Raw genomic sequence first — 16,076 nt, forward strand, 5'->3', positions numbered from 1 at the left:
ATGGTCGTTTCATATAACATACTTGGTGCTGAGATTTGAGAATGCATCAAACCATCTAGATTTGTATTTTAAAGCGCCACGAAAATTCTTGGGGTGGGACTGGCGGAAAGAGCTGATATGCTTCTATACTGAATTGTCCTGTATTTATTTCAATTGCCTTTTGCAGCAAATACTTTTTATCACTGAAGACAGGAAAGACTAGACTCTTTCTGGAGAGCCAAATGTTGAGATTGTTTTCTTCTAACCAAAAAAAAACCCAAAGATTTTGAAATGCTGTATGATATCAATAATGGGATCATGTAGTACGTTGTTTGTTCATGCAGTTGAGTTGCCTCTTAAATAATCATGCATGGAACAATATCAACTCCTGTACATGCACGTCACTTCTTTTAACTGTCTGGCGTGTTTCGTTTACAGTACTTGGATGTCTATCTCAAGACCATTGACGTCTACTTGGAGTGATGAAGAAATAAAGCTTGCTGCGGGCAGCAGAGGAGTCGCTCATCTTAGGCACCAACCAATTGTATCTCTGCAGTGCATATCTCATGTAGATCTTCTTTTATCATGTTAGCACTTAGCAGCTAATTAGTGTCATGAATTTGATGGAAATTATTTTTGTCAGGAATCAGAGATAATAACCTCTGATCCTATAATTTCTTTGGAAATGTAACTTCAATTCCATGATGCGATGGACGTGCATCTCATCTGATTTTAGACCACAGGCAATATTACTATCATTTTTCTTGTCGGACTTGTTTCTCTCGGGCTATCTAGCTACTTAGATTAGTATCATGCTCATGTAATATATCAAGGTTATTTAGGTGAGCGTGGGATGAAACTATTGTGAGAATATTGCTTTCACTACTCGGCATCTATTTTTTAGTGCGATACATTAGACTAGCTAAGATCAGTGTCAGGCTTTTCATTCAATATGCTTATGTTAATTCTTCAGGGGACCTGTATGACAGGAGATAATTAAGGAGAGCCCTTGGCAACATCATACCATTCCAAGTTCATGGGAACTATTGATTATTCCAAGTGAGGTAGGCTCTAGTTCTTGTAATCGCATGCTTGATCATCATATTGTACGTGTAAACTCATTTGAAGATCTTTCTAGTATGCTTTACTTTGCATGATATGTACATTTGTTATTTGACTCCGAACTTTGAGGCCGTTCCAGAGAAATTCCTCAATTGTTGTAATTTCCACGTGAATGCTAGAAAAGTAGCTTCTACAAATTCGCAGTGTTATAATCAGCACTTGGATGCATTTCTGCATGATATGGGAACTTTACTTAATGTATTAATATATGTGGTAGGCGCTCATGATGCTCTCTACCTACCTCCATTTAAAATTGTCGTTTCATCTTTATGAAGCCTTTTTTTAATGTATGTTGTTTCTTGCAGAGATGGGGATGGAAGTGATCATCTGGCGCTTGTATGTGAATTGGCGTTTGCAGATGATGGTAAATTAATTGGAACTGGCTGCAAGAATTATACTTCCTTGGTGCACTGCCTAATACAAGGTCAGCTTTTCTTGAAGGTCTGTTACTGTGACGACGAGTATTTATCGTCACCATCCATTTGATGGGTGAAAATCTCATTCTGCTGGACTGTTGGCACAAGTGTTGGTTTGTGATTTGCTCTTGTTTCCTGGATTTGCTGGTGAAAGCCACTTCTGAGGTCGACTTGTTAAAATTAAAGCTGCATTTTCTTATGATGGAGTGGGTGATCAGCTAACAACACTAATTAAATCTAGTTTTAGTGTACTAGTCAACCTTGTCTTGCAGAATTAAAGCCCTTTGGGAGGCAAGAATATTCATCAGGTTATTTTTCAGTGGGTGAAAAGTGTTGATTGATTGCCTTCGTCAGTGTCTTATTTCATATTGTCCTTTTTAGTCATTTTGTCCTAAGGTTAGTCTTTTACCTTTTGGCCTATTTAGGTCTAAGTAGTTGGTTTGGTTTAGTATTGAAAACTGTCTGAAATTGAAAAACGAAAAACCTAGCCGCCTTCTCTGTATTGGTGGCTGTTGAATGAAGAACTGATATCGTCTGAATCAATGTGCTTTATCAATCTCAGAGTTAACAGTGGTATCAGAGCAGGTCGTTTAGGAACCTGAAGAAAATTTGTCGCAATTATGCCTTTGTCCTCCAACGATAGACTGTCGTCGTTTATTACTGTTTTCAACGGACAAGATTATCCTGCATGGAAGGTGAAAATGAAAACTTATCTTATGTCTGAGGGATTATGGAGCATAGTTGCCAACGGGTACAAAGAAACTGAAGATGAAACAGGTTTGGATGCAACAACCAAGAGAGATCTGGAAATCACTCGTATGAGTAATGCGAAGGCTCTGTCCAAGTTACAAAATGGAGATGGACCAACGATTTTCCCACTCATCATTCGTTCTTCATATGCGAAGGAAGCTTGGGATATTATAGCCAAAGAGTTCGAAGGAGATGGCAAGACAGTGGTCATCAAACTACAAAACCTAAGACGCGAATTTGAGAACCTGAGAATGTTGGAAACAGAGTGTGCGCAAGACTTTTACACCAGGGCAATAGATATGGTGAATCAAATGAGAACTCTTGGAGAAGATGTTGGAGATCAGAAGGTGGTACAGAAGTTACTCATCAGTCTGCCTGAGAGATACAATGTAGTTGTAGCAGCAATTGAAGAATCAAAAGATCTGTCAATCCTGAAACCTGAAGAATTAATGGGGTCACTTGAAGCTCATGAACATAGGCGTCTGAGGAGAGGAGATCAGAATCAGTCCTTGGAGTCAACATTCCAAGCAAAAATGACACTCACAAATGACACAAGGAAAGGGAAATAGACAGGCTGGAGAAGTCCCGATAAAGGTATGAATTCAGAATCTAGCTCTAGAGCCCCATGTAGTATCTGCAAAAGACTTAGCCATAATGCCTTTGATTGTTGGTTCAAAGGAAAACCACAGTGTCATCACTGTAAACGATTTGGACATATAGCCAAAAATTGCAAACTTAAAACTGATAATGTTGCCAATTTTGTTTAACATAGTGAAGAGCCTGAAGAAACCATGTTTTATACCAGCCATATTGACATGAAAAATAGGTCATCTGTGTGGTACCTAGAAAGTGGCTGCAGTAACCACATGTCTGGGAACCGTGACTTATTCGAATTTATCGATCATAAAGTGACCTCCAGAATTAAATTGGGTGATGGGTCAGTGGTGGAAGCCAATGGAAAAGGAAGGGTTAAGGCGTATACCAATGAAGGTGTGAAATCTATATGTGATGTGCTATATGTACCAGCATTGAGGCATAATCTCCTAAGTGTAGGGCAGATGATGGAGAAGGGGTATAGACTTGTATTTGAGGATGAAGGGTGTAGGATATTTGACAAGGAAAAGGAGTTGATGTTTGTAAAAATGAAAAACTACAGAAACTTCCAAGTAGATTTTCAATATGAAGAAAAGGCTTTATTTGCTACTAGCAATAAAAACACAAATGCTCACATATGGCATTTGAGACTGGGTCATTTGAATCTCAATAGCCTTAAACTCACGCAGCAAAAGGAAATGGTAGTAGGGTTGCCTCAGATCAGTGACGATGTTGAAGTATGTGAAAGTTGTATGCTTGGGAAACAACATAGATCACCTTTTCCCAAACAAAGCTCCTGGAGAGCAAGAGAGATACTTGAATTGATTCACACTGACCTGTGTGGACCAATGAGAGTTCCATCATTCAGTCAATGCAGATTTTTTATGACCTTCATTGATGACCTTTCTAGGATGACATGGGTTTACTTCTTAAAGGAGAAATCTCAGGCTCTAGACATTTTCAAACAGTTTAAGGCCCTTGTTGAGAAACAAAGTGGGCATCAGATCAAGCAGTTAAGGAGTGACAGAGGAGGTGAGTACACATCCCTCAAGTTTGAGAAATTCTGTGAAGAGACAAGCATTCATAAGCAACTTACTGCTGGTTTCAGTCCCCAGCAAAATGGAGTGGTGGAGAGAAAGAACAGGACTATAATGGAAATGGCTAGATCAATGATGGCTGAGAAGAAGGTTCCTACAAAGTTCTAGGCAGAAGCAGTTCACACTGCAGTACAAGTATTAAATTTGTGTCCTACCAAAGCTCTCAGCAACTTGAATCCAGTGGAGGCATGGAGTGGTTCCAAACACTCTGTCGAACACTTAAGAGTGTTTGGAAGTGTGTGTTATGTTCATGTTCCCACTGAAAAGAGGACAAAGCTAGATGACAAGAGCAAGAAGTGCTTATTTGTAGGCTATAGTACACAGTCCAAGGCGTATAGAGTTTTTGACATGGAGAATAACAAACTATTAGTGAGCAGGGATGTTCTAGTTGATGAAAATACTACATGGAAGTGGGATAATGAAGAAGAAAAGGAGAATAATGTTATGAGATTGCTTGAAGAAGATGGTATCCTTCCTGTACAAGCTGAAGATGACATCATAGTTGAAGCTGGTACTGAAACTGCTACTGCAGCTGCAGAAAATTATGTTCCTGCCATTCAACACGAAGAGACAGAGGTAGGAGAAACCAGTGACACAGAGTATTTTGGTTCTGACTCTCCTCCCAGGAGGTTAAAAGGTGTAGCTGAGGTATATGCATCCTGTAATCTTGCCACAAAGGAACCTGAAAATTTTGAAGAAGCTCGAAGCGATCCTGTATAGATGAAAGCTATGACAGAAGAGATTGCTATGATAGAAAAGAACAACACTTGGGAGCTTGTAGACAAACCACCTGGCAGGGATGTAATAGGAGTTAAGTGGATTTATAAAACGAAGCTAAAACCTGATGGGAATGTCCAAAAACACAAAGCAAGGCTTGTTGCAAAAGGGTTCACACAGAAACCAGGCATTGACTTTCATGAAACATTTGCCCCAGTGGCCAGGCTTGAAACAATCAGAATTATACTGTCTGTGGCAACTCAATTGAAGTGGAGAGTACACCAACTGGATGTGAAGTCAGCCTTTCTAAATGGGAAGTTAGAAGAGGAAGTGTTTGTAGCTCAGCCTGAGGGGTTTCTGATTCCAGGTGAGGAGAACAAGGTTTAAAGGCTTAGGAAAGCCTTATATGGTTTAAGACAATCACCAAGGGCTTGGTATTCTGAAGTGGATAACTTTTTCAAACAGAGAGGTCTACAAAAAAGCAAAAGTGAGGGTACTCTATACTATCTAAAGGAGGAGAATTCTGTTCTCATCATGTCAATTTATGTTGATGACATTGTGATAACTGGGAATAATGAACAATTGATCCAAGATTTCAAAAGGGGGATGGCTGAAACCGATGAGATGAGTGACCTAGGTCTGTTGAAGTATTTTTTGGGCATTGAAGTGGAGCAAACTGATCATGGGATTTTTATATCCCAAGCTGCCTACATCAAAACTATACTACTGAAGCATAATATGGAAGAGTGCAATCCTGTTGTTGTTGCTCTAATATCCACTGAGAAACTTCACAAAGAAGATGGAGCTCAGAAGGCAGACGGTGGTGTCTACAGGAGCTTAGTAGGAAGTCTCCTCTACTTGACCACAACTAGACCAGACATTGTGTTTGCTACCAATATTTTGTCAAGGTTCATGCAGGACCCTTCACAAAATCACAAGGGAGCTCCTAAAAGACTTCTAAGGTATCTACAAGGTACTCTTGAATATGGTTTAATGTTTGAATCTGGAAGTGCGGTGAAACTGGCAGGGTACTATGATAGTGATTGGGGTGGGAGTTTATATGATATGAGGAGCACTTCAGGCTTTGTTTTCAACTTGGGAACTGGTGCTTGTAGTTGGATATCTAAGAAACAGAAGAAGGTGGCTACCTCTACAGCTGAAGCAGAATATGCGGCAGCAGCCCAAGTGATCTTGATCAGAAGAATTTTACATGACATTGGGTTCACTCAATCAGGTGCTACAGAAGTTCTCCGTGACAGCAAGTCAGCCATTGCAATTGCCTACAATCCTGTTGAGCATAACCTGACTAAACACATTGTAATCAAGTACCAGTTCATCAGAGAAGTCATTGAGGACAAGACCATGAAGCTTGAAAACTGCAGAACAGGTGAACAACTTGCTGACATTTTCACCAAGGCCCTGCCCAAAGAGAAGTTTTGTTACTTGAGGAAGAAGCTAGGCGTGATACCAAGAACCAAGAATGCAATCAAGGGGGAGTGTTGATTGATTGCCTTCTTCAGTGTCTTATTTCATATTGTCCTTTTTAGTCATTTTGTCCTAAGGTTGTTTTAGTCTTTTATCTTTTGGCCTATTTAGGTCTAAGTGGTTGGTTTGGTTTAGTATTGAAAACTGTCTGAAATTGAAAAACGAAAAACCCTAGCCGCCTTCTTTGTATTGGTGGCTGTTGAATGAAGAACTGATATTGTCTGAATCAGTGTGCTTTATCAATCTCAGAGTTAACAAAAAGAAATGAAGAGGTGGGGGATGAACATGAAAAACAGCAGCTAATATTAGTTAGGTAAAAGAGTGTTGTAAAAATTTATGAGCTTGGAAAAGACCTTAAGCATTGTTGAAGCTTGAAATTACTACGTTGTCCAGTTGTTTAAATTTGGGATGTTGTCTTATGTTCTGTGGTTTAATTTTACACTATTCATGGAAGAAAGAAGAGGAGGGCAATTGTGTGATGATGAAAGCAAATATGATTTGACCGTCTTGAGAAGGTAAGCATAAAAAGTCGTTGAACAGTAATCACGTTTAGTTGACCCAGTACAGTTTCCATGTCTCAACCAGAATTCTACATTTGTGTAGTGATCAAGATTTCACCTTTCAAAACAAAAAATGAAAACCCAAGAGAGGGCTTCAAAGTTGACATCAAAAGAAGTAGTAAACTTTGATACCAAGGATTACCTGTCTTTGGGAAATTCAAGATTCCGCGAATCGTCCCACAATTGCAAAACATCTGGAACCCACAAGTTTATGTCATCACTATATAGTGTTGCTATTGGCTGATCTTTCCAGACATCCAAAATTGACTGCTCTTCTTCAAAAATTGTTCCGGATTACATTTGACTCTAGCTTTCTTTTTATTTTTTATTTTTTCTGTAATGTGATCTTCCTCAGAGTCTTCCTTCATTGCATCTTCTGCTCCATGATGATTGATGATGGGGACGCATGAGTATATGACACGTGTAGTTGGATCAACCTTGTAGAGGCATTGTTGACTTGTTGTCATTTACTAGACTTTCTTTACTGTCAGTCAAACTTGAGTAAATTTCTACCATTTGCATTTTCTTTTCTTTTCTTTTCTTTTTTTTGTCTGGATTTCTACCATTGACTTATTTAGTAAATATGGACACTGATTAACTCCTAATATTTTAACTTTTCAATATAGACAATGGTGAACTATACACACAGCACGCAAAGGTAGGTTAGTATCATTTTGTTTTCCTTTGTTTGATAATGTGATTTTGTGGTTGCAATTGCAAAACAATGAACCACGTACTAATATTATGAAATATCATATCTATTACTAATTTACTAGTGCTCAAATCTAAAACATTATGGATTATTAGGTGGGCTAGATAGATCATAATCATAGGATGAGGATGTATAGATTATGCATACACTATTGGGCTTTAAATCTACATTGTATTGGGCTTTGGCCTTTCTACAACTGTTGTTGCGTCGATTTGTTTGTTTGTCGACAAAAAAGTTATCTTTGAAGATAAAATCACCATTACCATTCCATTGTGATCTGTGAGCCCATGCTTTGACTTAAAAAAGCGAGACCTTAGCCAGAGAGTGGGGAAGAAAGAACTAAGAAGTAAGACGATAGATCATTCTTATATGGCGGAGGATGTGGAGATGTTGAATATGCCAGAAGATGTTCTGATCGATATTCTCTCATGGCTTCCAGTTAAGTCACTGGTGCGATTCAGGTGTGTATGTAAAGCTTGGTTTGATCTTATCAGAAACCCTGTTTTTGTAGTGAAGCACCATCTCAAGCAAACAACTCTTAATAATATCACTCTGCTTGTGAGGCATGGTGAAGGAGACAATATTTTCTCCTTGATTTCTTCTCTTGCCAAAGATGAAGATGACGCTGAACAAATGATTGCTGTCACAGAAACTATTAATATTCCATTTACCAATTCCTTCTCTGAGTATGCACAAGTATTGGGTCCTTGTAATGGCTTGATCTGTTTATCTGATCCAAATAGCAGTAAGATTGCGATCTGGAATCCAAGTAGCAGAGAATTCAAGCCTCTCCCTTTGTCCCCAATTAAGCGTGCAAAACACAGCGCATTTGGGAGTTGCGGGTTCGGCTTTGATCGCAAAACGAATGACTACAAGGTGTTGAGGATTGTGACTCAATATCTCAATCAGAGAAGGTGCTGGGTCAATCAAGCTGAGATATACTCTCTAGATGCAGATTCTTGGAGAGAGATTCCTACACTTGAACATCTTCCTCAAGATATTGGCGATATTCCATGTTTTAACACGTATCATGATGGACATTATTACTGGCGGGCGTTTCGGGGGCGTGGTGGATTGATCTTGTCCTTTGACTTTGCAGATGAAGTGTTTGAGGTATTGCCATTACCGGATCCGGGTGAGGGCATTTCGTGGAACAATTACTCTTGGCATCTTGCAATCTTCAATGGATGTATTGCGGCTGTACTTTATGCATGGCAGGATCCAGAGAAATGCTTTGATTTATGGGTGATGACTGAACGTGGAGTCAAGGATTCTTGGGTGAAACAAGCGAGGATAGGACCTATCTCCGGAGTTGATAGGCCCTTGGAATTTTGGAGGAATGGGGGATTGTTTTTAAAAAATTCTAGGGGACAATTGGTCTTGTATGACCCAAGCACTCAACAGCTGAAAAATCTTCAACTCCCTGGTCCTCAAGGTAGATTACAGGTTGTAACCTATGTGGAAAGTCTTGTTCCAATCAATGGTAGACGAGAGGACGAGGATGATCTGTTTGTTCGTACAACAATTCAAAACTCGTAGGGAACAAGGACTTTCACCGCTAGGGGAAGAATGGCTTTTGTCATATGATGGTATGCCATTATACTCAAATGGTGTTTAATTATTTTGTTTATGGCTTGCAAAATATTAATGTTAGCCCTGTGCTGTAATAGATGATGGATGGTTTTCCTTACACTAGAATGTAAGAATTTAGCGTAATTAGTCTGTGCTGGTTGTAGTCTTGATTTCTTGCTTCTGATTCTATAGTTTCTTGTGCATTGGTGATTGGGTTTTGCTAATTCCTTATAATGCTATAATCCATTATTCAATTATTGTATCACATAGTTGGTTCCTGCGCATTACTCCTGAACACAGCCTATATTCAGTACTCAGTTTTTTCATGTTTGATTTGAATATTTCCATGCTGAAATTTACAAAGCATTATTTAAACTCATCTTTTACACAGTAGGGACTTGATATCTTATCTTTTGTTTCTGGGTGGTATAGCTTCTTGATTTCCTTTTTCGTTTGTGTGCGCATGGTTGTGGACTCAATACTTCTTTTGTACCATAGTTGAGAGTGTGGGATGGTACTTTTTACTTGTTGCAAGTTGTAACTGCAACATAGCAGCGTCTTTCCCAAGATTCTACTTGAACACTCCCACCTGAAAAACTCTGTGTAGTGTAGTCTGTTGTTTCTTTGCACTCTTCATTTAACATCCTAGTTCACTCTCATACCTCCCAGTGCCATGGGTCTTCCCATATTTTGCAGCCCACAAACTCTTTTCCATGCAAATTAAGCATTAATAATATTGATTATGCGATAACGACATTCATTCAAAGGATTGTTTTTCTTAAATGTGCATTTTGTACTGATGTTTACTAGGAGAATGCTGGCGCGATGCTGCCAGTATCTGATTTAAATATAGGGTGGGTTTTTTTTTTTTTTTTCTTTTCTTTTCTTTTCTTTTCGTATTAGGATTGTTAGAATTGTACTGAAGTCGCAGCTGATATTCAGTTGTGTTCAAGATTTATTGATATTTTTTTGTTGATCTATGATAAATCTCTAGGACATAAGTGAATGGTTAATACTAGTAAAAATATATAGGATAGTAGCACTACAAAGATAGTGATTGCTGAGTCCATAACTTAAAATAATAACTAAGATCTCATATTGCATTGATCGAGTTTGTGTTGGGACGAGGATGATTGTCTTGCTGGGGTAGAAATTAGGGCAAAAGTGATGGTCAACCGAATGTCTAGACTGACAAATTGGCCTAGCAAAAGCAAACCACCTCGATCAACCCTCTAAAAGCATTATAATCAGGGAAGAAAAGCATTATAATCAGAGAAGGCTTCCAAATCAAGAGAATTAACTTCATTCCACCCTCTAAATACCAACCAAATGCCCCATCAGATACTTGGGAGTTGGGAGAAAGTTGCGAGCGATTGCGTGGAGAGAACCGAGCAGTGAGAGACGGATGTGCCGCTGTGGAGTGACAGTGGAGACTCGAGAGCATAGTTGGGGTGGGGGGTGTTAGGTTGAGAAGAAGACAAATAGAAGAGGAGAAAGTGTTTTTGGTTAGATAGTGGGAGGGCAGGCATGAGGACAATTGGAGAAGCATGATGGTAAATGAGAAAAACAAAACAGAAATAGAATTAATAGTAGTTGAATGGTCAATACTAGTTGGTATGAAGATTTGGAAGAAGAGGAATATATTCTTCTCCTAGAATCAGACTTTCGAAATCGACTCTGGATTGATTCTTGAGCTATCTGATTCAAATACACAAAATAAGGCATTGCATTTGCATTGACCCAATAATACCAGTGGGAAGGGTTGGAAGGCAAAGGTGGATGCATGTGATTGGCATATGAATATGCTTTGTTTGACATTGACATATATATATATATATATAAACAAGTATTCCGCTTATCACTGACTTTGGGATTAGGACACTTTAGGAAATAAATAGATCATTGAGAAAATCCAAGGATGCCCAGAAATCATGCTTCTCACCCGTCATGGCCATGGGGAGCTCTCATCTGTGCTGTTTCTTAACATTCAGAATTAGAGCTCTGGATTCAATCTCCACCCTTGCTCAACACTCAAAACTCAAAACTCAACTGAACTGAACTGAACTGAACTGATTGGAAAATACCAGCTCTCTCTCTCTCTCTCTCTCTAAATTTATTTATTAGATGATCAAAGCAATTCAAAACCACTGCTAGTCTACTAGTGTAGTGTGTGTCAATAATCAAATTTATTATGCATAATTAAAAAAAAGACCATTACGAAAACCAAATTTTCATCTCAATTCTCACACACATCAACACGTCAAATCTTTAATAAATTAAGAAAATTATTAATAACGAGAGAAAAAAACAGCTAACCTGCCTGCAATATTCTAGCTTTCTCCGCTGACATCACCTTCGGGGACGGCGTTCAGGTCGATCTCCTCCGCCGCGTCCGCGTCCTCTACCGGCACTTTCATCTCCTGTTCCTCCTTCTCGGCAACAGCTACCGTAGCCGCAACCTCAGCCTCCACCGCTCTCCATCCCTCCCCATTATTATTGTTATGATTCCCTTTCTCTTTGGCAAAATACTTAACAGCGGCCTTCATCCGTCTTAGAATTGCGTAGAACTCCTCGACCTCTTCCTCCGTCGCCACATCCTCGTCCTCTTTGAGTTTCTTTCCTCTTCTGGCCTCTTGATCACAATTTCTGTCGCGTCCTTTCCTCTTGTTCTCCTTCTCCATGTCGATCCCAAATTCCGGGAAACAAAAATTGAGAGAGGAATTTCACTTTTCTTCAGTGCAGGGAAGAATCGAAGAAAAGCATACTTAACCACAGAATCGGAATCGAATCAATGTGTCTGTTGAATGGAAATTTGACGATTTTTTTTTTGTCTTAATAAAATAATTTGTAGTACTAGAAATAATCGGAAGTGTGATCTCTATTATGATATATTCGATGATATGTCTTTTTCTGAGAGACTGGTATTTGGTGGGAGATGCTGTGAAAGCGAGGACTTCCGATGACAAAAACCAAAAGAGTCGTTTTCGACCGTTGGATGGCGATGGGGATGGTGATGTAATGTGTATTTGGTAAGCTGACGTCAAGGCCAGTGCGACAGCTTCACGTGGACTGACGCGCGTTTCCCATGGAGTTTCGTTCAAAAAAGGCATGGCCGCATGGGTGATGGGTGTGAAACGAGAACGAAGAAGAAGACTGAAGGTTGTGGCGCGTGAGAAAGGCATTGTTTGGTGATGACGAAAGCCACTTTAGACGTTTCTGCCTCCGCGATGATGCTAATACAAGACTTCAGGGCGACCTGTCATGGTGGTGGTGGGTGGGTGGCTCCCACATTTTCTATAGAGAGAGAGAGAAAGGCCAACTGGCCAAAGGTGTTAATGTTATAATATGGACATTTTTTTTTTAGGTATAAAATAAAATAAAGGGAATATTAAAAATTAGTCTATTATTGAAGAGTTTTGTTCCAAAAATGACACTCTTAAAAGTCTTATTCCATAAACTCCATGTAGTTTGAACTAATATTTCAAAAAAGACAAAATGCTAAAATATATGGTTTTATTGTCTAAAATACTCTCATCTTCATCCTCAAACATGACACATGCCTCTTGTACATGATCATCTCTGACCTCCGTCACAAGCTTCGTCTCTACCACCAAAAGCTTCTTCTCCGCCCCTCATGGCTTATTCGAGAGTTTTATGAAATTTTTTAGTGATTTTTCATCTCATTTTTATTGTATTCGAACTAGATCTACTCATACTCACCACAGGACCTATAGATCTTGTTGTTTTCCTTCGATTTATCATCACATCATTATTTTCGGCTTTTTTGTAATGATTTTCGTGGTTTTTTGGGATCTACAGACTGCAGGTGATATGTTATCTGTTTCGATTAATTTGATATCTGTCATAATGTTATATGTCTTGTTAAATGTTATCTGTCTTGTTAAAATGTTATATGTATGTAATGAAATGTTATCTGTTTGAAGTTTCGAAACAGATAACATATCAGAACCAATCTGAAACAGATATAATATCTACATATTAAGATTTGATTTCAGAAGAAGAAAAAAAGAGTTCGAAAAAGCAATAAAACCTCATAGGTGATGCGTCTTGGTACGTGGAGTTGATTGGGGGCGTTGATAGTCGCTGACATTGGTCATAGTGGACGAATCTAGCTCTTTTTCAAATGGCGGATGTGATTTCATGAAGCTTTTCCAAAGACTCAAGAGATAATTGATCGTCTGTGATGGCTGGGCTTTGATTGGGCTGACCTAGAGCTTCATTTCGGTAGTTGGTTCGTCGAAAACGGTGGTCGGACGGTGAACTCCTGATATGGTGGAGTAAGGAAGAAAGAGGAAGAAGAAGAAGAAGAAGAAAGAAGGAAGAAAAAGGAGGAAGAAGAAGGAGTGAGGGTATTTTGGTAAGTTGATAGGTTTTGTACTTTTTTCTAAAGTCTTTTTTAGGTTATCCTTGTTGGAATGCAATTTTTAATTTTTGTCCTTATGAGTAAAAACTACTAAAATAAAAGGGATCAAAAAATGTGTTTTGAGCGAGCCCATCATGTACTCATGTCCTTAAAATGAAGTGGGTGGGAAAGCCAAGATTTTTGGGCTCCCTAGCCCGTACTCGTAATAAATTAGGCTGCATAACATAAGAGCAATTCCAATGATAATAGAAATATCAAGTACTTCAAAACCATTCTCTCTCTTCTCTTGGGTAGCATAATTTAATTGGGTGAGTGGGTCCCATAATATACACTATTCATCAACACTCCATACTTATTTTCTCTATTTTCTCTCTCTTTCTTTTGATCATCTCTCTTACTTTTCTGCACATTTCTATTCCTTTTCATCTTCTCTTTTCTTTTTCATCACCTCTCTCTTCCTTTTTATGATCTCTCTTTATCTATTAATTAACTATATATATACTCCATTTTTCAAGTGTCATTTTTCACAACAACTTATAAAACAAGTGTCATTATCAAGAAAGTATTACATCATGTGTTTTCAAGTGTTCATTTTCATCCATTGTAGAGCTCTAGCACTCTAAATTTTTCATAAAGTTCACTTTCAAGTGTTGGAGGTGCTCTAACAATATAACACATGAGAGTGAGAAAATGAATGCCTGATCCCCTATTCAAGTATTTGGATTCTCACACTTCCAAATTTGTCATTCAAGCTCAATCATGAAGCACCATCATGTATTCATGTGAGTCATGTCCTTATTTTGGTTATGAAACAAATACAACTCTCGCATCATCTCCAATACTACAAAATTCTCAAGGAACAACTTTAATTTGTAAAGGTTACTCATTCATTTCTATTTCTATTTCTATTTTTGGTTCATCCATGTGATCATCATGTATAATAAGAGTCATATATCAAAGCTCAAACTAAATCATACAATAGATTAAATATTAGCACGTATATACATTCCTTTTTAAGCGCAGGCATTTCATGTTTGCTGAGATTGTTCAGTTGATTCAATCGTAACATTAATTAACTGATGTTGTCTTGTTGATGAAAGAAAACATATAGTTAAATAACAAAATTAAATGGGCTTTTCAACTAACATGCACCCCAAGCTACACATGGGTTTCATTAATTAAATTCCCAGTACATATACTAGAGACATCAATAATGCATGATTGGACCCATCCAATTTAGTCAATTTCTTTTAAGCACACCAACAACACACGCATCATTAATCCATCCAAATATCCTTTGTTCAACACTCTCCATACTTCAAAAATTAATCAAAAACTTCTACATTAAGCAACGTTAATTACCCATAAGCTAATTAAGCTTTATCAGATTAGGCACCACATATATGTTGATAAATTACCTCGCGATCCTCTTTCGACAATATCAAGAACAAAAGACAAATTGAAATTTAGAATATCAACAAAATCACAACACAAACAATTTACAAGGAAAACTCTATACCTGAGGAAAAAAATCACGGCTATTATCAAAAGACAACTTGAGAAACTTCACTATATAAAAAATTTATACAATCATATTCTCATTGACCTTTCTACCTAAGAAACCCAATAATACTCAAGAGCCTAAAAGATTATCATAAGCCCTACACTCTCTACATCTTGGAATCTCTCACAATCCCATACGTCCAGAACTCAATTACACCATGAGATAAACCACAAAACTCCCCCACCTCTATCTCTCACTAGGTCTTGCTGTCTCTCAAACACATGTTTAAAGAAAACAAAACAATAGGAACTACTTTTATAACCCTAGAAAACACTTCTATTTATAATAAAAAAACTGTTGTCTCAACATCTGTCTGGATAGCAAGTCCTTCAGATGTGTTTTTTAGCATACATGTCCAAACGAAACGAATCTTAATCCTTCATCGATCCAAACATATCCAATAAGGCCCCTCTACCACGTCACTCACCTAACCCCTCTCAACTGTTAAACCCCCATCCCGATGACACTTCCAGAATCAGTATTCTAGTAACAGAGTCACAGACCTTGCCTCCACACACAATCTGAACCGATTCCAAATTTCTTGATGAAACCTAACAATATACACATACATATGTCAATGGTAGCGACCTTCCTTGGCCTCACTCAATAGAAAATCGCGGCACGCCATGTTAGTGTAGTTTTATTGAATAATCTGATGATTCAATATTCACTCCTTATTATCTAGGAAATAAGAATATTGTCACAATCAATTAATGTCGTCCTATATATATATACACACACACCTAGTTAATGGGTATTTGTTATTGCTTGCATAAGATGCCAATAATTAAGTATATTGATAGACTTTGGGAGTATGGATATATATATGATTGATGAGAGAATTTTATATATATATATATATTTTATTGATTCTTTTAATCAAAAGGTAAGAGCCAATGCATATATTTGTTGCAAAATTTGTGGTAGCTTCTCAATCTAAAATTCTTCATGCTCTATGAATATAGAATATTATATATGTAAGTATCTGATGAAAAAAATAGTCAAATATTCCTTATTATATCTAGCTAGGATCGACTCTAAATATGATTTAATTTCAAGTAATAGTGGGGACTTTTTTCAGAGAAAAAGCTAAAATAATTGAGTATATTAGCTGGAAAAGGCAT

The 16,076-nt window shown here is 38.0% G+C and overlaps 2 protein-coding genes across 3 annotated transcripts; both read left to right on the forward strand.

Annotated features, from left to right (window-relative positions):
• Nucleotides 1-2,137: 2,137 nt before the first annotated feature.
• LOC120016692 lies at nucleotides 2,138-2,836 on the forward strand. Its single transcript, XM_038869595.1, has one exon. The coding sequence runs from the start codon at nucleotides 2,138-2,140 to the stop codon at nucleotides 2,834-2,836; it is 699 nt and encodes a 232-aa protein (XP_038725523.1).
• A 4,866-nt stretch (nucleotides 2,837-7,702) lies between these two features.
• On the forward strand, nucleotides 7,703-9,258 carry LOC119979981 (F-box/kelch-repeat protein At3g06240-like). 2 transcript variants are annotated; one of them, XM_038822613.1, is made up of 2 exons: nucleotides 7,703-7,893; nucleotides 8,179-9,258. In XM_038822613.1, exons 1-2 carry the CDS (start codon nucleotides 7,802-7,804, stop codon nucleotides 8,969-8,971), a joined length of 885 nt encoding a protein of 294 aa, XP_038678541.1. In that variant the 5' UTR covers nucleotides 7,703-7,801; the 3' UTR covers nucleotides 8,972-9,258. The 2 variants fall into 2 exon arrangements, with proteins under 2 accessions (XP_038678541.1, XP_038678540.1); XM_038822612.1 differs by having other exon boundaries at nucleotides 7,703-9,258.
• Nucleotides 9,259-16,076: the final 6,818 nt, after the last annotated feature.

Source organism: Tripterygium wilfordii, chromosome 15 (assembly GCF_013401445.1).
Source record: "Tripterygium wilfordii isolate XIE 37 chromosome 15, ASM1340144v1, whole genome shotgun sequence".
Lineage (NCBI taxonomy): Eukaryota > Viridiplantae > Streptophyta > Magnoliopsida > Celastrales > Celastraceae > Tripterygium > Tripterygium wilfordii.